Source organism: Elephantulus edwardii, unplaced genomic scaffold (assembly GCF_000299155.1).
Source record: "Elephantulus edwardii isolate Elephantulus edwardi_28Jun2011 unplaced genomic scaffold, EleEdw1.0 scaffold00507, whole genome shotgun sequence".
Taxonomy (NCBI): Eukaryota; Metazoa; Chordata; class Mammalia; order Macroscelidea; family Macroscelididae; genus Elephantulus; species Elephantulus edwardii.
In genome coordinates this window covers 355,328-380,665 of record NW_006400257.1, presented here as the reverse complement: position 1 = coordinate 380,665, position 25,338 = coordinate 355,328, and the positions used below count along the sequence as shown (strand labels likewise).

The window sequence follows — 25,338 nt, the reverse complement described above, 5'->3', positions numbered from 1 at the left end:
CTTGTTTTTCAATTCAGCGTAGTAATCCATTTACCACAGCTTCTCTATCCATTTATTTGCTTTTGTGAACAAAGCTGTGATAAACATGAGTGTGCGTATATCTGCTTGGGTGGCAGTTATGGGTTCTTTGGGGTATATTCCAAGTAGTGGAATTGCTGGGTCAAATGGTATTTCTATTTGCAACTTTTTGAGCATCATCATACTGACTTCCATAATGGCTGTGTACCATTTTACACTTCCACCAACAGTGAATCAAGGTTCCAGTTTCTCCACAATCTAGCCAGCATTCAGCATTTGTTGTTTGCTAAAATTTAATCATTTCTAATAAAATAAATCAAATATGGAAACGAGAGGTATATGGAGAATTAATTGTCTAGGAAAAACAGGAGATAAATATTTTGAGACAAGTTTAGCAGTCATGTGATATACATATAAGGGTTTATTTGTTTGTTTATGTTTTATTGCATTTTTAAAAAATTTATTAAAATTTTCATTTTAAAAATTTCAAACAATATATAAATGTTTCAAGTCCATGGTGTAAACCAGTTCTTCCTGTAAGCAAATGCTGTTCCCCAGTGATAACCACCATTAATGGTGTAGTTTATATCTAATATTTTTCCAGATATTTTCTGAAAAATATGTATATATATATATATATATATATATATATATATATATATATATATATATATGAGACTCTTAAAGTTGTCTATAATACAAAACCAAACCAATGCCTTCTGGTTGTTTCCAATCAGTAGGATCATTTGAGGATGTAAATCTTAACTGGAGGAGGTGGTCTCATTTTTCTCCCATGAAGTGGCTGGTGGGTTCAAACTGCTAAGCTTTTGGTTAAGACCAGAGGTTAGCAGACTAATACTTAACTTACTATGAGTATTATGACTATTTATTACACCAGAGATCCTTTAAAATCATATTAGTAGCATATGATAAATACTCTTATGTAATATACATTTTTAACCAAATTGTGTACTACAGTCATTTTTCTGTATAATTTTCTATACAAAGAGAGCTGCCTCTTCCTTTCTAAATAAATGCATAATGTTCTACTGAATGGTTGTACCATGATTTAATCTAATATTGGCTAACCTCTAAATCATTGCATTTTCACTAATATAAACAATACCACAGTGAATATCCTTGAACCACGTGACTGCCTTGTTTCACATATTTATTTGAGTAAATTTCTAGATATTTTTTGCCACTAGAGCTCAAATTCCTAGATATTTTTGGTTTGTCATATTACACTTGATATTTTCTGTTAAATGGGCACTCTAAAATTGTTTGAATGATTATTGGCTGTGCACATTTTTAGTTTCTCTGTTCTCATTCACTGCTGTTGAGTCTATTCCAGATCATTGTGGCCATCAGGTTTCCCAGGCTGTAATCATAATGAGAGGAATTTACCCACCTTCCTTCCTTGAGTGGCTATTGGGTTGAAATGTAGGAACTGGTGGATTTGAACCACTAGAGATTGGCAGCTTTTCAGTTAGCAGAGCATCTTGCTATAGATCGCCACCTACTCTTCCATCTAGGATACACAAATAGGTTTTAAAAATAGAGAATTTGAAATTAGCATCCCTAAAAGACACATTGGACATTTAACTCTATTCTCCTGTCTGTCATTAAATAAATACTCAAGTGCTTACCATAGTCCAATCATATTCCAGCTGTTGCTTTTATAGCAGTGAATGAGATGGCAGAAATTTTTGCTTTCATGGACCTTTTATTCTAGTGAGGAAATTAAGACAGTGACATAGATTAGAAAAAATAGATAATTATTTCCTTGAACAAGGCTCTAAATATCTTTATCCTTTTTTGTATATTCTTTGCTATTTTGCTCCTATCCTAGAGTGGTGAGATCGAGTCAGTGGATCCCAGACTGGTCCATGTGATGCTGGTTGACAACTCTTCATCTCATAGTGAGGTACAGTAATGAACTGAGTCTCTAAGTAGACACATGTGTTTGCATTACCTTGTTACATAGATGTATGAAGAATACCCTTGGGTTTTAGCTCTGGTCACCATCAATTTCTTGCTTTTTTCATAGACTGTCCAATTAAAAAATGATGGTTTTAAGAGAGATAACCATCTGAGCAAACCTTTTTAGTCATGGCTGTGTTCCCTACTGGTTTTTAAATCCAAGGCTTATTTCTTTTAATTTAAAAACGTTGTTTATTTTGTTGTACATATTCTTCCCTCCCCTTCCCTTCCTATTCAAGGCGACCTTATGTACAACAGAATGATAAATTGCTTTGTTCTATAGGATATGTGTCTTTGCTGCATTTATATGGTTATTACTAGTACTCTAATAGTGCATTATGGTGCCTCTTATAGTCTTCATTATTTCATTTATTCAGTGAATACTGTATGCCAGAACTAGCCTGATACATCTCCATATCATAGGCTACCGAGTCACATGTAAGTAGTTCACCAACAGTAGGGAATACATGTAAGTTATGCTCAGAGGATAATGGTAGAATGTTAAAAACAAGATCCTGCAAGTTAGAAGTGAAATTGATTCTTTTCAGTAACAAATAATGATTCTTCCCTAAAGTTTGAAACCTATCAATTAGGACCCAATAGGACTATCTTGTTTTTCTAGCTCTCAAAAGTTTTCTATATCTGACTGGGTACAGTTTTATTTTTCTTTATTCTTTTCTCTATTTTTCTGCTGCTCTTTATTAGTGCTCTTTTTATACTTTTCTGTTATTCTTTATTTCCTTCTATGACAGATTTCTGCCTCGCACAAGTGCCAACTTTTATTGGTTTTGCTGTATAAATTATATGACAGTTCTGCCAGATTTTATAGTAACTTAGACCCATGATCACCACAATTTCTTAAGCATGAGTATAGATTAGTAAACAAAAAGGGAAAAATTTCCCTGATCACACTTTCATGTTTATCATAACACTGAAAACTGGTGATGGTAGAGGTTAAAAATGAGAATAAAAAGTTGTAAAATCAAGTCAAAATGTCATGGTAATTAATTTATTACCCTAGTCAGTGGTAATTAATGTTTTAAAACAAAATGTTTACAAGTGATTGAAAAACAAATCTGATTTATAAAATTTTATTCTAAATTATAATTTAATTTTAAAAAATGTTTGATAGGCATAATTAGAAAATGATTCATTTTATAAAACATAATGAATAGGAGGGAGCTCTGACAGCCTCATGGCAAGAAGCTGTGCTGCAATCTTGAAGGCACATGGTTCAAATCCACGAGATGCTCTGCTGGAGAAGGAGGGGCAGTCTCCTCCTGTGCCAGTTGGATCTGATTAGACAGTATACAACAAGGGGAAAAAACACCCAAAAAAATTCTCCCATAATGAATGGGAATGATTGTATAATGTACAATGTGAATGAACCCAGTGTATACAAACTGTGTGTGCAAACCAATATAAAATAAAAAATTTTTTTAAATAAAACATAAGTCATTTTGAGTTTAAAAATATTTAAGGAATCAGTCAAATAAAAAAAAGTGCTTAGCACACAGAAATAATTCTTGAATAAAATATTTAGAAATCTGGATGTTTTGTTGTTGTTGTTTTTGTTATATGCCGTTGAGTCACTTGCGACTCATAGCGACCCTATGTACAACAGCCCTAACTCCTGCTCTGTCCCTTACCAATGTCACTGTCTCCTACATGCCTATCCCTATTACCTCAGTGATGGAATCAATCCATCTTATCAAGGGTTTTCCTCTCCTGCGCCGTCCCACCACCCTCCCAAGCATGACAGCCCTCTCCAAGGACTGGTCTCTCCTTGCAACATGTCCGAAGTATGTCAGATGAATCTTCAGCATCCTGGCTTCACCCTCTCTAGGAAGAACTTGTTTGTTCTCCCAACAGTCCATGATATATTCAATACTTTTCTCCAGCACCAAAGCTCAAAGTCATCAACTCTCCTTCTATCATCCCCAGTCATTGTCTAGCTCTCTGAAGCATAGCAAGAAATGGCAAAGACCATGGCCTGTATTAGACACACCTAAATCACCAGACTGACATCGTTGCTCCTCACTACCTTGGAGAGGTCTCTGACAGCAGACTTTCCCAGTGCAGTTCGTCTTTTAATTTCCTGGCTCTGGTCCCAAGAGTGTTGATTGTAGAGCCAAGCAAACTGAAGCTGTCAACAATCTTCACCATCTATCATGATGATGCCAGTCAGCCCAGTGATGAGAATCTTTGTTTTCTTGACATTGTAGTGGGGGGAGGGGGGGGAGAGAATCCTGTACAGAAATTAAAGGCAAAAAGTTAAAACTAAAGGTAGGAAAAATAAAGAAACTACAACTGTCAAGACAAAAAATAAAATTTGAAAATGTTTCAGTTACAATAGTAATAATTACAATAAATAAAGACAAAAATCTGTACAAAGAATATATAAAATACTCAAGGGTACAGTTCATTAAATTGATAAATTCTCTCACCACCATTGAGTAGACTGACTCACAGCAGCCCTCATTATGTTTTCATGGCTATAAATCTTAACAGGAGGAAATTGCCCATCTTTCTTACTTAATTGCTTATAAATTTTAACTGCAAGAGACTTGAATCCTTTTTGTTAGCAGAATAACATGTGACAGACTATGCCAACAGAGCTCTGTAAGTTGATAAATACTGATGGCTAAATAACTGTGTATCTTTAGCTTATTGCCACACCAACACATGTTATCTGAATAAAATCTAAAAAGAATGCTTGATTTATTTGTATACACATCTGTGGGATATACAATTTTAAAAGGTCTGGTTATTCGTTATAACTGCATAGAGATTACATGAGAGAGAACTATATTTGCTACTCCCTTCTTTTCAGCCTCAGGGAATTTCTTAATCCTATATTATCTTAGATGTTCTAGCATCTCAAATAAGATACCAATAAGATATCATAAAATTGTTAGAAGAGCTAATAGAGTTAGCAGTTTGTTGTATGGTAGTCTATTTTCCCTCCCCATCCTATTTCTCTAATGCTTTGAAATAAAGTCTGGAGATTGTTGGAATCTTTAATAGTATCTATGAAAACAAAATCTGTTTCTGCTGGAATTACTTTTCCTATTGTTCACCTCTAAAGATGGCATTATTTTCTACTTTGAATCTTTTGTTGAAATCATGTGTTTTCTGTAATGCAAGGCAATTTGAATGAAATGAAAAAACTTAGAATTTTTTTGCAGTTGTAAAGATTTTGATACAATTAATGGAGCACATGTGTCCTATTAATGAACTGAGATAGACTAGCTAGTATTGGCCCCTTTGTATCAGATAGTCTTGTGTTCTTTTATGCTGGGAATGACAAATTGAAGAGTAATGGTGTTACATTCCTTTTAAAAAAAAGAACATTAAAAAAACCAAATAACATTTCACTATCCTGATTTACAGTGCTGTGAGTGGTAATATATTGTCTGTATATATCTTTAAAAGACCAATTAAGAAAAACATTAATCAAATATATGCACCAACCAGGTGAATTGACACGGTGACTCTTTCAGTAGGCTCTCAGGTGCCGGGAAGTGTGAGGATATTGCAGGATACAACAAGGTTGAGATCTGTTCATAGGGTCGTACTCAACTCAATGGCACTGAACAACAGCAACAACAATATTAAGAAATTGAGAATTTCTACCAAATTTTGCTGACTGAAATTGATCGAACATGCAACCAACATGCATTAATAATAATTAGTGGCTGGAATACAAAAGTTAGAAACAAAGGAGGAGGACTGACAGTTGGAAAATAGTTGAAAACAGGTGATAGAAAGGAAGCAGCAGATAACCTGATACAACTTGTACCTTTAAAAAAAAAAACATAACCAACTATACACATGAACCTCACTTGATGAATTACACAGAACCACATTGACTACATTTGTGAAAAGAGTCGAAGGAGAAGCTCAAAGTCAGTAGTCAAAAAAAGCCAAAGGCTGGCAATGGATAAAGACCATAAATTACTTATGAGAAAGTTCAAATTGAAGCTGAAAGAAATGAAAATTCCACAAGAACCAAAATATGACCTTGTATTTATCCCACCTGAATTTAAGACCATCTCAAGAAATTATTTGATGCACAAAAAATTATTTGAACACAGGGAGCTCTGGTGGCCTAGTGGCAGGAAGCTGCACTACAATCCCAAAGGTGCATGGTTCAAATCCACTAGGTGCTCTGCTGGAGAAGGAGGGACAATCTCCTCCTGTACCAGTCAGATCTGATTTGATGGTAAAAATAGAAAAATAATAAAATAAAATAAATTTTTTTAAAACAATGATGCATTGAACACTAATGACCAGTGACAAGATGAGTTGTGGAATAACATGATCCATGAAGATAGCAAAACTTCTCCTGTTTTGAAAAGACAAAAATGAATGTCAGAAGAGACTTTGAAACTTATCCTAGAATGTTAAGAGGCCAAAACAGAGAGAAGAGATGTTGAAATAAGAGAGAAGAACAGAAGTAAAGAGATACCCATTTCACTTATCTTTGCTTGAAAAGACAAAGTATTGTAACAAAATGTGTAAAGATCTGTGCTCTAGAAAATGAAAAGGGAAGAACATGCTCAGCATTTCTCAAGCTGTAAGAATTGAATGATAAAATTCAAGCCTCAGATTACAATATTCTGTGGGCATAATCTTGATGATCCAGGAGGCATCAAAAGAAGGTGGAAGGAATGCATAGAGTCTTTATACCAAAAAGAATTAACACTAAACCATATCAGGAAGTAGCATATAATAAAGAACCAATAGTACTCAAAGAAGAAGTTCAAGGTGCACTGAAACATTGGCAAAAAAATAAGGCCCAGGAATTGATATGTCCAATGGACATGTTTCAATAAACAGACGTGACCCTGGTTGTGCTCACTAGTCTGTGCCAAGAAATTTGGAGAACAGATTCCTGACCAACTGACTGGAAGAGATCCATATTTGTACCCATTCCAAAAAAGGTGGTGCAATGGAATGTGGAAATTATCAAACAGTATCATTAGTATCATATGCAAGTAAAAACTTGAAAAGGGTTATTCATAAAAGGCTGCAATAGTACATTGTCAGAGAAGTACTAGAAATTTAAACTGGATTCCGAAGAGGCCTGGGCACAAGGGATATCATTACTGATGTCAAATGGATCTTGTTTGAAAGCAAAGAATACCGGAAAACGGTTTTATTGACTGTGCATAGGTGTATTTGACAGTGTATCATAGCAAATTATGGATAACCTTGAGAGAAATGGATTTCCAAAACAATTGTGTTCATGTAAAACCAGGAAGCCATAGACCAAGAAGCCATTATCCAAACAGAACAAAGAACACTGCCTAGTTTAAAATTAGGAACAATTTGAGTTAGGGTTGTATCTTTTTCTCCATATCTATTCACTCTGTATTCTCAGCAAATAATTATAAAAGCTGGACTATTTGAGGTAGAATGTGACATCAGATTGGAGGAAAGCCCAATCAATGACTGTATTATGCAGATGATATAACCTGACTTGAGAAAGTTTAAGAAGACTTGAAGAACTTACTAAAGAAGATCAAAAACTACAACGTTCAATATGGATAATGTCTCACCACTAAGAAAACAAAAATTGTCACCACTGACATGGAAGAGAATAAGTTGAAATTTTCAGTTATTTCATTTTACATGAATCAGCTGCCAACATCTATGGTAGCAGCAGTCAAAAAAATCAAAAGACGTGTTGCATTAAGAAAATCTGCTGTCAAGGACCTCACCAAAGAACTAAAGAGCAAGGATATCCGTTTAAAGACCAAGGTTCACCAGATCCATGCCATCATCTTTTAATTTGCTTTCTGTGCATCTGAAAGTTGTATCATGAAAGACAGCAGAAGAATCAATGCCTTTGAATTGTGGTGTTGGAGAAGAGTACCAAATATCCTGTGGACTACCAAAAGAACAAATAAGGCTATTTTGGAAGAAGTGCAACCAGGTTGCTCCTTAGATGAAAGAATGGTGAAACTCCACCTCGTATATTTTTGGAATGTCGTCAGGAGGAACTAGTCTTTGAAAAAATACATCATGCTGAGAAAGATGGAGAGTCAGAGAAAGAGAGGAAGATCCTCAGAAAGATGAATTGACATGGTAACTTTAACAGTGAACTCAGGCATATCAGAGACTGTGAAGATGTAACAGTATAGGACAAGGATCAGCTCTGTTGTTCAGAGAGTTACTCTGAGGTATAGTTAATTCAGTGGCACCAAATAACAGGATCTGTCCCAAAGGGTCCCAGGTGCCGAAATTGGTAGAATTAGGGCTATTTTTTCCAGATTTCACAGTTCTACCAGATTACACCATACACTAAGATGCAATAGCAGTTCCTCAAACCTACTACTATTGAGTTGACTCTAACTTAGAGGATCCATGCTAGGATAATGAACTGCCCCATCAGTTGAGACTGTAGATCGTAACCAGGAGCAAACTGCCACATCTTTTCTTCTCACAAAGAAGGCTAATGAATTTGAACCATCAGTCTTTCTGAATTGTCCCACTGTGCCACCATCATTCCTTCACTAACTACCAGAGTCAGAAAATATAAGTATGCAATGTCTGTCACACTGGTCATGAAAGCATTGTATTTTCACCATGTTTTAGTAGCTTCAACTCAAGTATTGAAATAATACTTGAAGTAAAAAGTTTTTGTGAAATAAGGAAATTCATATGTAGTAAAGAATGTTTTTAAAATCAGGGAGCAAATTGTCTACCCCCATAAAAATTTTAGTTTCTACTCTAATTATCTTATGAAAGAATCTACACAAAAAGTCTTTACAGTCCATTTGAGGAAGATAATGCATTGTATTTAAGGCATGCTTTGCCAATTTAATTAATTTCTAGTTACTATCATCCTGAACATGTGAAAATATAAGGAAGATTATGCTTTTAGACAGTGGGTATGTCTTAGACCTGGCTTTAGAATTTGGAAATCTGTGCCTGATTCAACTGTTTGCTTCTAGAGTTGGGAAAGAGCTCATGGTTTATTATTTTTCACAGAATAGAAGGTCCCTTGTAATAAATCTTTTTTGAATTTTGTTTTGTAGGGAGGGACGTTAAAAGCAGTAAAATCTTCCAAAGGAAAGAAGAAGAGAGAAAGCATAGAGGGGAAAGATGGCCGGAGGAGAAAAAGTGCATCAGACTCTGGGTGTGACCCTGCATCAAAGAAATTAAAAGGAGACAGGGGTGAAGTAGACAGTACGGGGAGCGATGGAGGTGAGGCGAGCCGAGGACCCTGGAAAGGAGGGAATGCCATTGGAGAGACAGCACTGGATCAGAGGGCCAAGCAGCCGCCATCCACGTTTATCCCCCAGATTAACCGCAGCATTCGCTTTGCCACTTACACCAAAGAAAACGGCAGGACTCTGGTGGTACAAGATGAACCTGTAGGTGGGGACACACCTGTACCTTTCACTCCATATTCTTCAGCCCCAGGTCAGCTACCTTTAACCCCAGAGGTGGGTGGAACTGAAAACAAAGAGGCAGGAAAAACATTGGAACAAGTTGGCCAGGGCATGGTGCCCTCAACAGCGGTAGCTAATACCGCCAACACCACCCCAACCACAGTGAGGATCTCAGACACTGGCCTTGCAACAGGGACTGGGCCAGAAAAACAGAGAGGCAGCTGGCCACAGGCCTCGGGAGAGGTGAGTTGCTTCATTTGCAAGATTTGTGTTCCTTTTTTACCCACCTTTGTTGTTAACACACCAGAAAGCATCTCAAATGTCACAGAAAAAGAAAAATCCATTTTTTTAATAAGTTTAAATTGTACTCTGAATAGACTTTTGCTGTGTTTGATGAGGTGACACTTCCCTCATTGGGCAAATGTATATATTTTAATGACTTTATAATCTCTTTAAAGTCATCTGCACAATTGGACTAATCAAAAACTGATTATATGACCTAATTTAATGATATATTAAAATAGATCTGGTGGGAAATCTTTTTAAATCAATTATCTATTCAATTCACGTAGTGACTGAGCCTCCACCAGGCCTTTCAGAGTCAAGGTTAATGAATTACAGTGTTGATAATAGTGAACACTATAATTAAGGCTATATGCAAGCTACCATTACCAGCCTCTGTTTGCAATTCATTTTCAGTGATATTTTCTTTGAGGCTGTGCTGTTTTCTATGATTTGATCGAGCCATAAAAAAAATTTTATTGGTTTGGTTTTTCTCAAATTTCGATCTTTTTTAGGCCTTATCTGAAAAAGTGTGTGGGATTAATCACAGTAGAGTCTAGTTTACTATGTTCTTTATCTGATCTCAATCTCAAACTTAGTACTTTGGAATCAGAACTGACTCATAGCTGGCCTCTGGCGAGTTGTGAGGTTGTAAGTTGTGCAGAAAAGGTTGTCCATCTATCTTCGGAATATCTGGTGGATTCCGATTGCCTGAGGGGTGCAGCTTTAGGATTTAGCAGCACAGCTCCCACCAGCTGTGCCACCAGAGTTCCTTTTTTCTGATAAGCATATATTACTGCTAATCTGAAACTATTTTTAAACAAATATAGGTTAACAATTAAGGTGACTTCCCAATCCAAATTTGAAATAATACCAATATCAGTTGTATTGTTTTGCAGCTCCCCTTCCCCACCCAAAACTGGCTGTTAACTCAGGCTGGAATAAAAAAATACAAAGATGAAATGCTTATTTTTTTTAAAGTTATGTATAAGAAATTACTGTGTGCTAAGTACTATATAAAAATAAATATTTCATATCCCTATATTAATGAGCTCATATTCTAAAATGCAGATGTTTTTGGGATAACAATACCAAATAAAACATATACACACACACACACACACACGTTTGATTTCCTTCCTTTTCCAGCAAATGCACAATTTATTGCACAGTTTATTGATTGGATTGCTATGAGTCATAGCTGACTAGATGGCACCTAACAGCAGATGTGCAGGGATGAGTTGGGGAGGTAATCTGTAAATGCACATTTCACAAGGTTCATATGTCTGTTTGTCCTCTGGTAGTTGAACTGTATCCTCAGAAGAACCAGGTGAGGGTCTTAGTGGCTTTCTAGCGTATGTAAGCCATCATAGTGTCTAAATTATTTCAAATTAACTCCATGTTAAAGGCTGTATGAATTGCATAATAGACCAACTTTTAAATGCAAAAAGAAATCCTCTGAATGCTGTTATTTTCTAGGCAGCAAAAACTTAATAGATATCAAAGAAGTTAAAGAAATGTCTGCTACAGTGTCAGTGATTTTGCTAATGTTTCAGGATATCATTGTAAAGTACAGAAATGAGTATTTCCACTGTAATGCAAATCTGAAATGATGCAGCCATCAGGAAACTTCTTGCTCCAAAAACCATCTCTTGCTATCAATTTGTCACCACTTGCTTATAAAAAAAGTATTTGGAATTTAATCATTTGAAGAAATATCCCATTTTGTTGTTGTTGTTGTTGTTGTTCATGTGTTTATGTTCCAAAGAAACCTTTGGTAATGAAACATGAGCTGCTCACACTGGTGCCTTGCAGTCATGCAGGTGTAATGTCTTATGGCCGGCCAGTGCTGCCAGTGAAACAACAACAGAGTGTCAGGTCTTTGTCCAGTCCATTTGATTTGTATGAAGGAAAAGAAAAATGAGCTTTAAGATTTTAACTCTATAATGGTTGGAAGCGATCTCCTGCCAATGTCAAATAGAGACAAAACAACAGGTGTCCTGCATTATTCCATCCCTCTGTGTAGCCCTCAGTCACTGGATGGAAAAAGGTTCCACATTTTTTTGTCTTTATTTTTTCTTTAATTGTGACTTGAGTGTTACCAGAATTTCTCGTTTAAAGAATAGCATGCATAAACTTAACTCGCGGGGTGGAGGGGTGGGGAGATAGCCATTTTGTTTATCTGGATTTTTTTACTTTTATTGTTAAACCTAAAATTTACCCTTATAAAGTATTTCTAAGTCTGTAATTCCAGTGCCATTTACTGCATAACAGTGTTTTCTAATGATCATCATTTGTTAGTTCCAAAACTTTTTCATCACCCCAAAAAGGAAACCTCATATCTATTGAATAGTAATGAAATATTTTTTTTCCCCAATGAATCTTTTGAGATATCAACCTCTGTTTCCGGAACGTGTTTTTTCGTTTGATTTTTTTTTTTTTTACAAACAATGGTTTATAAATCAAGTGTTAAGAGCTGAGTTTTATGAAACAAATGTTAAGAACTCATATGTACATATAAATGGATTTTTTTCTGTGTATATTTTGTATGTTAATAGACACATTTTTTTTCCTTTCTAGAACACTGGTAGATTCTAATGATAAGGTCTAACTTCAGTTTTTCGATATTCAACTTGTAGGTGAAATTAAGACCCATAAATAGTTAGGCAATTTCCAGAAGGGTCCTTCTTGGAGAGCTATAGACTATTTTCATTATAATGAGCTTATGATAGGACTGAAGTAATTTGTAAGAGAGTATGCAATAGCTTAAATAAATTAAAACTTTAATAATAACCTGAGGTCATTGAGGTAGATTATTATCATAATAGTCATTAGTTGTGTTTCAAAGTAAAAGCTGGTATCTGCACAAGACCCTTTTCCCCAGGAGTGGCAAGGTAAAAGACATCCAGCTATGGTCTGTGACTGCTTTCTTCTCTGGTGCTGGTGAAACCCAGTTATAGGAACAATTCTATAGAATGGTAGGAAAGAAGATTTAATTGTCCGACAAGAAATACTGGTACAATGATTACTTAGCTCCAAGAAAGAGATCTATCTTTGTCATGAAACAGCAGCATCACTAACTGAGGCTGACTTTTCTTTCAGAATTCAAGAAATTCTCTTCTGACTACTTCTGGATTTGGAGCATCTCTCTCCAGTTCATCACAACCTTTGAATTTTGGAAGTGGAAGAAGCCAGTCCAACGGGGTTCTAGCCACAGAGAATAAACCATTGGGCTTCTTTGGCTGTAGCTCTGCATCAGAGTCACAGACAGACTCTGATCTCTCCAAAAACTTGTTTTTTCAGTGCATGTCACAAACTTTACCCACCAGTAACTACTTCACTACAGTTTCAGAGAGTTTGACTGATGATTCCTCTAGTCGAGACTCTTTCAAACAAAGCCTTGAGAGCCTCAGCTCAGGCCTGTGTAAAAGCAGACCTGCCCTGGGAGCAGACCCTAAGGCAGGCTCTAAGGCTGGCAGCTCTGTGGACAGGAAAGTGCCTGCAGAGTCCATGCCCACCCTCACACCAGCCTTCCCCCGGAGTCTCCTAAATACCCACACACCAGAGAGTCATGAAAATCTATTTTTACAGCCCCCCAAATTATCCCGAGAAGAGCCTTCTAATCCTTTTCTGGCATTTGTGGAGAAAGTAGAACATAGCCCTTTCAGCAGCTTTGCATCTCAGGCATCAGGTAGCTGCTCTTCTGCTACCACTGTCACTTCCAAGGCAGCACCCAGCTGGCCTGACTCTCACTCCTCTACAGATTCAGCATCTTCAGCAAAGAAGAAAACTCTCTTCATAGCAACTGACTCCTCCAAGCTGGTGCCTGGTGTTCTGGGTTCAACTCTTACCACCGCTGGCCCAAGCCTCTCAGCCATGGGGAATGGCCGTTCCAGCTCACCCACCAGCAGCCTCACCCAGCCCATCGAGATGCCTACTCTCTCCTCCAGCCCCACAGAGGAGAGGCCAACTGTGGGGCCTGGACAGCAGGACAATCCCCTCCTCAAAACCTTTAGTACTGTCTTTGGCAGGCACTCAGCCGGCTTTCTGTCTTCTCCTGCAGATTTTTCACAGGAGAACAAAGCTCCTTTTGAAGCTGTGAAAAGGTTCTCACTGGATGAGCGAAGCTTGGCTTGCAGACAGGACTCAGACTCCAGCACCAACAGTGACCTGTCAGATATGAGCGACTCTGAGGAGCAGCTGCAAGCCAAAACTGGTCTGAAGGGGATTCCGGAGCACCTGATGGGAAAGCTGGGCCCCAATGGGGAGCGCAGTGCTGAGCTGTTGCTGGGCAAAGGCAAAGGGAAGCAGGCCCCTAAGGGCCGGCCTCGGACCGCCCCTCTGAAAGGTGATCCTGCTGGGGTTACATTAAGAGTTTTGCAGTGGCACTGACTTCAGTTGCTATTGTGCTCTTGGGCAGCAGAGGCATGCACTCTGATGGAAAGGTCTATGATTGTCAAGAGAATTACGTAGGCAAAGCGTTTAACAGAGGCCCTTCATTGGACCATCTGGTTGGGACCATCTGTGAGAGGAATGTCTTATCTTGTGTGTTAACCTCACAAAGGAAGACCTTTGATCTTCCTGGCAGTCTGTTATTTTTCTTGTTCACAACCATTTCCTTGTATTTACCTTATCCCTTTGTCCTTTGCTTTGGTCGTTCTTTTCCTTTACTTTTGAGAAGTAACTGAGTACTGCTGGTTCCACTCTCACGTATCAGGCCTTTGTAGATTTGAGGATGTAAAGAGAATCACTCCTCAATTTTTGCACTTCTAGAATATATTTAAGGATTTAGCACCACTAACAAAAGTCTTTATCCTCAGTGGTTGATAGATTATAGCATGGAAATGTGTAAGTTGTTGTTGTTGAGTACCATCAAGTCGGAACCGACTCATACCTAACCCTCCAGTGGGTTTAAATCACAGAGGCAGTAAATCACACAGAGGACATTGCCTGTCTTTCTCCTATGGAGCAAAACTGGTACATTCAAACCATGGAAGAAACCAGGGAGAAAGTCCTGTGGTAAAAATAACAACTCTCAGTAGAAATAATTGGCGTTCTATTGGAGCTCAGAAAGTCTTAATTAGTGAAAAGCCATGTTCTGAGTTGCTGTTGAATGTTGGCAACAATCCTACGGTTTCTCTAGAGTCCAAAGGTATGTATTATACTTTGAAACTTTTCACAAATTTTCAGTGATCCTTCACTTCCAATTGGAACCTCTTTTCTCCCTATACTCCTTTTCTATCAAAAGTGAGGCCTTGTACACACCTGTCCAAGGAGTGCCAGGAAGAGGGTCCCAGGGCAAAACAAGTATCTGTCCCCAAAATCCTCACATTATAGGGCTTCATTTTCATGTCTCATGAACAACTTTTCCCCCTCCCTCTTGCCACAGTTGGCCAGTCAGTGCTGAAAGATGTAAGCAAAGTGAAGAAGCTGAAGCAGTCTGGAGAGCCCTTTCTACAGGACGGGTCGTGCATTAACGTGGCCCCTCATCTGCACAAGTGCCGGGAGTGCCGCCTCGAGCGGTATAGGAAGTTTAAAGAACAGGAACAAGATGATTCCACTGTGGCCTGCCGCTTCTTCCACTTCCGGAGGTACACTCCTCTTTCTGCCTCTTTCTCAATTTTCTATTAGTGACACAGCTTCTACTCTTTCTCTGAAATTGTCAACATAGCTTACCATCCTTTTCATCTCTTTCCTTAACTCCCCTTTAATCTCTTAAAAGTCTGGGCTAGGACTCTGCCATTGTAACCAGGTAGTTTTTTAATGTGTCCTTGGAAACCTAAGTTGAATAGTCTCAATTAATAACCCCAGTATGAAATGATGACGTTTTCCCCAAATGAGTTTCATTTGTAACCACTGACATAAACTGAAGGACTCCATTTTGAATTATGGGGCTACCTAGTCACTTAATCCTCTGACTCAGTTAGAATAACTTGAGTCATGTTGGAGAGAAGAGGAAGTACAACTAGGAGATAGTAACGTGGTATTGTTGTTAGGTGCTTTTGAGTTGTGTATGACCCATAGAGACCCTGTGAACAACATATCTGAACCCTGTTCTATCCTGTGCCATCCTCACAATCTCTGACCTACTTGAGTCCATTGCTGCAGTTCCTGTGTCAGACCATCTCGTTGAGGGTCTTCTCTCTTTTGTCAACCCTCCACCTTTCCAAGCATGATACCCTGCTCCATGGAATAACCTCTCCTAGCAACATGCCTGAAGTATGTATAGAGTCTGATGAAAATCCTGGAATTACCCAATTTTATTAAAAAAAAAACCAAACACAGCTGTGTTATATACACTTTCCTTTTAAATTTAGGCATTTCTTATAAACAATTTTCTAAGAAGAATTTTTACTCAGAACATCTATGAGATATCATCTCATCCCAGCAACAATAGCAAAGTTCAACAGGACAGCAAACAACAAATGTTGGTGAAGTTGTGGAGAGATTGGAACTTTTTTTTTACTTTTTTTTTTTTATTTGATTATTTTTTGTGTGTACCGTCAAATCAGATCTGACTGGTACAGGAGGACATTGTTCCTCCTTCTCAAGCAGAGCATCTGGTGGATTTGAACTGTACTTTTTTTTTAATTAAATTTTATTCATTTTAATGAGCATTTACAGAGATTTTGGATTTCCATTCATTCATTGTTGCACTATTTTCTCTACCCCCCCCATTTCATTCCTCTTCCCCCCCAAAAGTCTGTTTTAATTGTCCCATTGCCACAGTGCTTGTCAAAGCCAGTTCTGATTAATCTCCTTTGTCAGTGTGTCCTTTGCCATTCCCTATCACTCCTCCCTGAGAGAGACTTCATCCTGATTCATAAGGAAAAGGGGACGGTGTATTCTCTTAGCTACTTCCTGCTGAAAAGGGATGCTGTAGGTTTCAGGGTTAAGATCTTCTCTCACTACTCTAAAGGGCCCCTTTGGCAATAGGAAACATGTTAGACTATTGTGGCGATTGATTTTGGAATTTAGATGCACTGTTATCATTTGTGCTTAGCTGTACATGTTCATATCCTTGAAGACGTATCATGGAACTGTTGCAGCCTATAAGACACAAATTTAGCTAACAAGTTAAAAGTACACGAGTCAAACATTAAAAAGCAAGAATATTCCAAGTAGAGGTTCTAACAGTGGCACAAATCAAGTTACAGAGGGAAGGTAGTTCTTAAAATAAAAGGCCTATTGACTATCACTTTGACTATTATAGTATAAAGGTTAGGAACCACAAGATATAGAGGCTCAACTATGTCATTTATGGTTCTTAAGTCCTGGAGCAAATTCCATCTACCACTGCGTTGTTTTACAGCTCGGAAGTCCACATGCAAGGCAGAGGTGAAGTAAGGAACTGCTTATGAGGTTTTCTGTCAATTCCAACAACTAAGAAATAGTGAGAAGAGTTGGGACCTCAGAAGGCTTTTAGGACCAAATAGTAGGCTCTTGTGCCAGGAGAAAACGAATATACCTACCAGTAATGTTAATGCTCACTCACAGCTTTTCTGGGAGGATCTAAATCGTTGAAGCGTCCTCCTTTGTTTCCAGCTGGGAGAGATTGGAACTTGTATTCACTGAAGTGCAAATGTAAAACGGTACAGAGGTTATAGAAGGTGGTCTGGTGCTTTCTTAAAAAGTGGAAATGTGCAACAAATGAGTGAATGAATGGAAAGCCTAATCTCTACTGTAAACTTTCCTTAAAATTAGTTTAAAAAAATATCCAACTCCCAAAAAAAAGAAGAAGAAATCAGAACTACAAACAGATGTATGCATACCCATATTTATAAACTATAGGAACAGTACATTGACAGAGAACTTCTAGAAACACAAGCTGGGTTTGGAAGAGGTCGTTGCACTAAAGACATTATTGCCAAAGCCAGACAGATCTTGGCAGAAAGCAGAGAGTACCTGAAGAATGTCTGTTTCATTGACTGTGCAAAGGCATTTGACTGTGTGGATCACAGTAAATTGTGGCTAACTTTGAGGAAAATGAGTATCTCAGGGCTCTTGATCATGCTTATATGAAACCTATACTTGGACCAAGAACAGTCCTCAGAACAGATCAGGAAAATACTGCATGGTTCAAAATCAGGAAGGGAGTGCATCCTATCGTACCTTTTCAGTCTATGCCAGGCAGATCATTTGGGAAGCAGGGCTTTATGAGGAGGAGTGTGGCATCAGGATTGGAGGAAGACTCATTAACAACCTGCAGTATGCAGATGCCACAACCCTACTTTCTGAAACTGAAAAGGACCTAAAGCACTTGCAAAAGGTCAAGGACTGTGATCTTCAATATGGATTGAAGCTCAACATCAGGAAGACAAAGATTCTCACCACTGGGCCAACTGGCATCACCATATTAGATGGAGAAGAGATTGAGGTTGTTAACAATTACACCTTGCTTGGATTCACAATCAGCATTCTTAATTAACACCAGCAGTCAGGAAATCAAAAGACAAATTGCATTGGGAAAATCTGCTGTCATGGACCTCTCCAGAGTACTGAAGAGCAATAATGTCAGTCTTGATACAAAGATGCGCCTGATCCAGGTCATGATCTTCTCAATTACTTGTTATGCTTCAGAAAGTTGGACAATGACTAAGGATAACAGAAGAAGAATAGATGCCTTCAAATTGTGGTGCTGAAGAGTCTTGAACATACCATGGACTGCAAAGAAAACAAATCAGTCTGACTTGAAGAAGGTGAAGCCAAGTCTCTCCTTGGAGGCTAGGATTTTGACGCTCTGCCTCACTCACTTTGGGCACATGGCCAGAAGAGATCAGTCCTTGGAGAAGGACATGATGCTTGGAAGGGTGGACGGGCAGCGAGAAGTGGCAGACCCAGAACGAGATGGATTGATACAGTAACTGAGGCAGTTGGGGTTGGTGGGGTTGGTGGGGTTGGTGTGTTGCAGTTAGTGAGACTGGCTCTGGACAGGGAAGGATTCAGAGCTGCTGTGCATAGGGTCACTATACATCGCAAGTGACTCAATGGCATAAAAAACAGTAACATATTATGACAGGCTTAGAAGCAGGAGTGGCATCTACTTCCTAAATAACGTGCCTCCGGAAACTCTATGAACTTTGATAAATATCAATAGTTGTAGAAGGGTTTCAGGCCTTTTGTTCATAGGGTCGCTACAAGTCATGCTTGACTCAAAGGCAATCAACAGCAACAACATGAAAAACTATAATAGATTTGAAAATATTGGGTTGTACAGATTGTAAATCTGTATATACAGATTTTTAAACACTCATGCTTACTTAAACTAACATAGTTAGAAATAGATTTGAACGGATTCATCACAGAAGAAGAAATTGAACAGGTTATAAAAACACTCCCAAACAAAATAGTCTGGATCCAGACAGCTCCACCAGTTATTCTACCAATCATTCACAGAAGAACTAACAACAATTATACTCAGACTATTTAAGAAGATAACAAAAGATGGAATACCTCTGAATACGGTCTGTGAAAACTTTTAACTACTACCAAAGCCACGCAGTGACACCAGTAAGAAAATTAAATTATAGTTCTGTATTCCTCATGATGGTGGCCTAGTGGTAAGGAGTTGCACTGCCAAGCCAAAGGCTCAAGATTCAACTATACCAACTGTTACATGGGAGAAAGATGGGCAGTCTCCCTCTGTGTGGTTTACAGCCTCTGAAATCCACTGGACAGCCAGCTTCAAGGTTGTTCCAACTCAACAGTACATAAGACCATCCCCCATGAACAAAAATTCTCAATAGAATCCTAGCAAATAGAATCTAGCATCATATTAGAATGGTCAGAGTGGAATTCAGTGCAGAGATGAGATTGAGCTGCAAGGATGATTTAACATTAGAAAAATAATCATTTTAATCTACCATATCAGTAAAGCTAAGGGAAAGAAATACATGATCATCTAAGTTGATGCAGAAAAGGTATTTGACCAGCACCTTTTCCTGATAAAAAATGCTCAGTAGATGTTCATTGAAATTAATAAAAAAAAAATTAAAAAAAAAAAGATTACCCTTTATCACCACGCCTTTTCAACATTGTAGAAGTCCTGGCCAGAGCAAGAAGCAGTTTGCAGGATGGTGTATTTATGGGTGTTTTTATAAGTTCTTGATTAACTCCTACTTTTTTCTGGAGAATAGAAAGCAAAGTCTGTGTGGAGGATAACATTGGATATCTGGAAAGAAAGGAAATAGTATTAAACAAGTGCCCACGTAAATAAGTATATCAGGAATCTGGACTCTGACTGTTTGGCAATATTAAGGGCTCACTTAACATGCTGCTGTCGTTATGTGCCATCAAGTGAGGGCCAATTCCTAGATGACCTTCCAGTGGATTTATTAAAGACTTCATATTTACCAAGAATTAACAAGCATTTTTATTAGTGCATAGAATACATGCTATCTTGGTCAAATAAGGTGAAAGTTCTTGACTCAGTTTGATTCATAATAATAATTTTCACTTGATTTCTTATAAGTCCTAGGATTTTAGTTGTATGTAAGTTGCATGGCTCTTGCTTTTTACCATGTATTTCTTTAACTGTCTAATTTTCTGTCTTAGATTGGTCTTCACTCGAAAAGGGGTACTCCGTGTGGAGGGTTTTTTGAGCCCCCAGCAAAGTGATCCTGATGCAATGAACCTGTGGATTCCTTCCTCCTCCCTCGCAGAGGGGATAGACCTAGAGACCTCAAAGTATATCCTGGCCAATGTCGGAGACCAGTTCTGCCAGCTCGTGATGTCTGAGAAGGAGGCCATGATGATGGTGGAGCCACATCGTAAGGCACCTTCTTGTTCTTGCTGGTCTTTTACACATGCCTAGCTGGAAACTAAATTTCTTTCTTTTAATGCATGAATTAAGGTTGAAAAGGTCCCTGGGCAGAAGCAGATGATTTTTTTAAGCCTAAAATCTTTACTATTAACCAGAAGGTTGGCAGTTTAAAACCACCCAAAAACACTGCAAAAGTAACTGATGATCTACTTTCATAAAAGGACAAGAAAACCTCAAGGAATGGTTTTCTCTGTAACACATCTGATCTCCTAAATCAGAAACCAAAAACAAAATCAACAAGACTGATTAAGACTTCTTTTTTATCGCAGTCTACATAACTGAAAGCATAGTCACCAAGTCTTGGCAGTTAACAAACTCAAAAATGCTTTCCTTCCATGCTTTTTATTTTGAGCTCTTTTCTTCTTTAGCACTGAACTAATTTTTATTAGTAGTCAATTCTCTTTTCATAGATTATAAACAGATGAAATTATCACTGGTTTTTTGACTATTTGCTTTCCAAACCAAAGAAAATTGTGCTGGACACAATAATGCCTTAAATTTCAAGGAAAAATAAAACACAACCTCTTCTTTTAAGCTCCCTAAGATTGAAAATTTTAGTTTCTTAAGTGGGAACATACAGCATGCATTCCATGGCAATAGATTATCATAACCTGACATTACCACAGCCCATAACGTTACATAGTTTATTTAGAAAAAGAAATTCTATGTATTTTGTTTCTCATACAATTTTAGAAACATTTAACTATGTAGATCTTTGCATTTTATTTCTATAAAAAAGATTTGTCTAGGGATCAGAGAATCTAGGGGCTTTTGTTGTTAATTACCATAGTCAAGGCTGATAATACTTCTTTTCTTCTCTCAGAGAAAGTGGCATGGAAAAGAGCAGTGCGTGGTGTTCGGGAAATGTGTGATGTATGTGAAACAACACTTTTCAATATCCACTGGGTTTGTCGCAAATGTGGATTTGGGGTCTGCCTTGACTGTTACAGGCTCAGGAAAAGCCGTCCACGCAGTGGTAAGCGAATTCTCTATGCCCTTATTCTAAGGATCGTTTGTAGATATGTGCCAATGGAGGTATTGCTCAAAACTAACTCCTTGCAGTCAAGTCAGAACCAACTCATAGCTAACCCTCCAACAGGCTTTCAGAGTTTGTAAAGTGTACAGGAAGAGAGTAAGTGCCCTTCTTTCTTCTGCAAACTTGCTAATTGAACTCAAACCACCTGCCTTGGGTTGACAGTGGAACTCCTCATCTATGAGGCCATCAGACCTCCCTAGTGGAGGTATAGGGCTTTGGAATTAAAAGAATTAGTTTGTGCTCCCTGCTTAGCTACTTCTCTTCACTTTTATTGCATGATGAAGCTTTTCTTATACTGACCAAACCAATCTAAACCCACTGTCTGTGTGATCCTTCTAACTCAGGGCAACCTCCATTTCTAACCCAAGGCTTAAAAGGAGACTGTGTTTTCTCACAGAGTGGCTTGGGAATAGACTTCTAACCTTTCAGTTGGCAGCCGAGCACGTAACCCACTTGAGTTCTAAAGAGGCAACTTAAACAAGCCAGTAAAGGTTATTCTTCATTTTTTCTTGGGTGTTTTTTTTTTTGTTGTTGTTGTTTTAAAATAATGGCTTCATTGAGATCATTCACATGTCATAAAATTCACCCTGATAAAATACACAGTTAAGTGATTTTTATATATTCACAAGATTCCATAGGAATCTAATTCCAGAGTATTTTTATTAGTCTGAAAAGAAAGATCATACCCAGTAACAATTCCTCTCTATTCACGGCTCCTCTAGCCTAAGTAGCTAATCATGTAATTTTTTCTCTCTGCATGTGCTTGGCTTTGAACATTTCATGTAAATGAAATCATGTAATATATTGACCTTTTGTGAAACATCATCTTTGCTGTATTACCTATCAGTACTTCTTTCTCTTGTATTATTTTCACAAATAGTACTTTGTGGACTTTTTTTAGAGGGGTTGGACATGGAATTTAACACATGTTTATCCATTTATCAGTTGATAAACTGAGTTTGACACACTGACAGACATATGGTAGAGTAAGAATTCTGGGGCTTCGTCTGACATACTTTGGACACGTTGCCAGGAGGGACGGGTCCTTGGAGAGGGACATCATGCTTGGGAGGGTGGAGGGACAGCGCAGGAGGGGAAGGCCCTCTATGAGATGGATTGATACGGTGACTGGGGTAATCGGGATGGGTGTGTCAGAGGCAGTGCGATTGGTGCAGGATAGAGCAGGGTTTAGGGCTGTTGTGCATAGGGTCGCTATGAGTCGAAAACGACTCGACGGCACATAACAACAATGTTGTTGTGTGCCATTGAGTAGACTGCGACTCATAGAGCCCCCTGTGAACAACAGATCTGAACCCTGTCCTGTCCTGTGCCATCCTTATCATCTCTGATACACTCAAGCCCAAAACTGATAAAACTGTGTCGATCCACCTGGTTGAGAGTCTTCCTCTCCTTCACCATCCCTCCATGTTTCCAAGCCTACTGTCCTTCACCAAGGAATATTCTGTCCTAGCAACATGCCCAGAGTATTTGTTACCAAGCTAAATCTTCACCTCCAAGGAGCACTCTGGCTGCACTTTCTGTAAAACATACCTGTTTGTTCTTTTGGCAGTCCATAGGATATTTAGGACTCTTCTCCAATACCACAGTTCAAAGGGATCAGTTCTTCTGTCATCCTTATTCATTGTTCAACTCCCAGTGGTGTAGAAAATTACTTAAAATATGATAGTCTGAATCAGTCCTCAAACTAACATCATTGCTCTCCAGTAACTAGGAGAGGTTCCTGACAGTGGACTTGCCCAATGCAGTGCATTTCCAGATCTTCTGATTGCTGGTACCAAAAGTGTTAATTGTAAATTGATCAAAGTAAGATGAAGTTGTTTACAGTTTCAATCTTTTCCCTATCATGATGTTACCAATTGGTTCCGTGGTGAAGATTTTTGTTTTCTTGATGTTGAGATGTAATCTATATAAAAAGCATAGTGTCTTTACACATGGACCCCTCCTAATGGACTGCTCAGGAATCAGATGGACTACATCTGGAATCATTTGAGAAGCTGAATATCAGCGGTCAAAACTAGGTCCTATGCTGACCATGAAACAGACCGTCAATTACTTCTGTGCAAGTTCAAATTAAGACTGAAAAAAGTGAAAACAAGTTCACAAGAACCAAAATATGGCCTTGAGTCTATCACACCTGAATTTTAAAATCTTTTTTTTATCACCTCTTTTATGAAAAAAGAAAAATTATTTTATACTGGTTTACTTACAAAGTCCATATCCATTGTTTTTCACACTGGCTCTTTCCCAGTTGCTTTATCCACCCCTTCCTCCACCCATCAGATTATGCGACCCTGTGATTACCCCCTGCCCATCCTCATCCCCTTGCTCCAAACTTCCCCCTTTAGAGCCTCATACATGTGTTACTAATTATCTTTTTATTTCTATGATGATGGAATTATACAGTATTTGTCCTTATAGGACTGAGTTCACTTAGCATAATGCTCTCCAGTCCATCTCAAGTTAGGTAATGATTTTCAGAATAATTCTTCCTGCCTGCATCGTTGTATTCCATCTTGTGAATGTACCATAATTTCTCAATACATTGATGTTCTTACAATGGTGAATACCGCTGTTATGAACATTGATGTAAAAATCTCCATTTGTGCCTCAGTTCCAATTTTCTTTTTTTTTTCCCAAATTTTCTTGAAGTATATTCAAAGCATTGGAGTAGCTGGATCATGGAATTTCTATGTTCAGCTTTTTGAGGAAATGCCAAACTGTCTTCCAGAGTGGTTGTACCATTTTACAATCCCACCAATCGTGCATAACAGTTCCTATCTCTCCACATCCTCTCTAGCATTTATTACTTGATGTCCTATTAAACTTCACCACTGCTACTGGGGTGAGATGGTATCTCATTATGGTTTCAATCTACGTCTCTTTTATTGCCAGTGATTTTGAGCATTCTTCTTGTGTCTTTTGGCCATGCGAATATCTTCCTATTTGAAAAGTCTTTCTCCTACAACCAGGAGAAAATAAAGTAGATGAATGGGATCTTCTAAGAATCAGATCTCTATGCACATCCAAAAACTTCTCCAACAGGGTAAAAAGGGAAGCCACTGACTGGGAAAAAGTTTTTGGTAATGACATAACAGATAAGGTACTTATATCCAGAATTTATAAAATACTTGAGCACCACAACAAGATAGAGGTAAATAATCCAGTAGAAAAATGGATATGAACAGACACTTCACCGAAGAAGACATTCAGAGGCTAACGAGCACATGAAGAAATACTCAAAATCCCTAGCTCTAAGAGAGATACAAATTAAAACAACTATGAGATATCATCTCACCCCAGTCAGAATAGCAAAATTTAACAGAACAGCAAGCAACAAATGCTAGTGAGATTGTGGAGAAACTGGAACCCTTATTCACTGATGGTGGGAGTGTAAAATGGTGCAACCCCTGCGGAAGGCGGTATGGGGCTTTCTCAAAAAGTTGCAAAAAGAGATACCTTTGACCCAGCAATTCCACTACTGGGAATATACCCCAAAGAGACCATAACTGCCACCCAAGCAGATATATGCACAACCATGTTTATCGCAGCTTTGTTCACAATAGCAAGGAGTTGGAAACAACATAAGTGCCCATCAACAGATGAATGGATAGAGAAGCTGTGGTATATTCACACAATGGAATACTATGCTGCAATGAAAAACAAGGAACTCATGCAATATTATTCAAAATGGGTGACTCTGAAGGACATGCTGAATGAAGTATCTCAGTCACAAAAGGACAAAAAAAAAATAAAAAAGAATAAAAAAAAAAAAG

The 25,338-nt window shown here is 38.1% G+C and overlaps 1 protein-coding gene across 1 annotated transcript in view; it reads left to right on the top strand.

Annotated features, from left to right (window-relative positions):
* KDM3B (lysine (K)-specific demethylase 3B) overlaps nt 1–25,338 on the top strand; it is a 110,649-nt gene that overhangs the window by 47,844 nt on the left and 37,467 nt on the right. The window contains exons 6-11 of the mRNA XM_006903081.1: nt 1,871–1,945; nt 9,048–9,647; nt 12,789–14,034; nt 15,076–15,277; nt 20,241–20,455; nt 21,332–21,484. Of these exons, the coding sequence (XP_006903143.1) occupies nt 1,871–1,945; nt 9,048–9,647; nt 12,789–14,034; nt 15,076–15,277; nt 20,241–20,455; nt 21,332–21,484 (2,491 nt within the window). The remainder of the gene's footprint in view (nt 1–1,870; nt 1,946–9,047; nt 9,648–12,788; nt 14,035–15,075; nt 15,278–20,240; nt 20,456–21,331; nt 21,485–25,338) is intronic.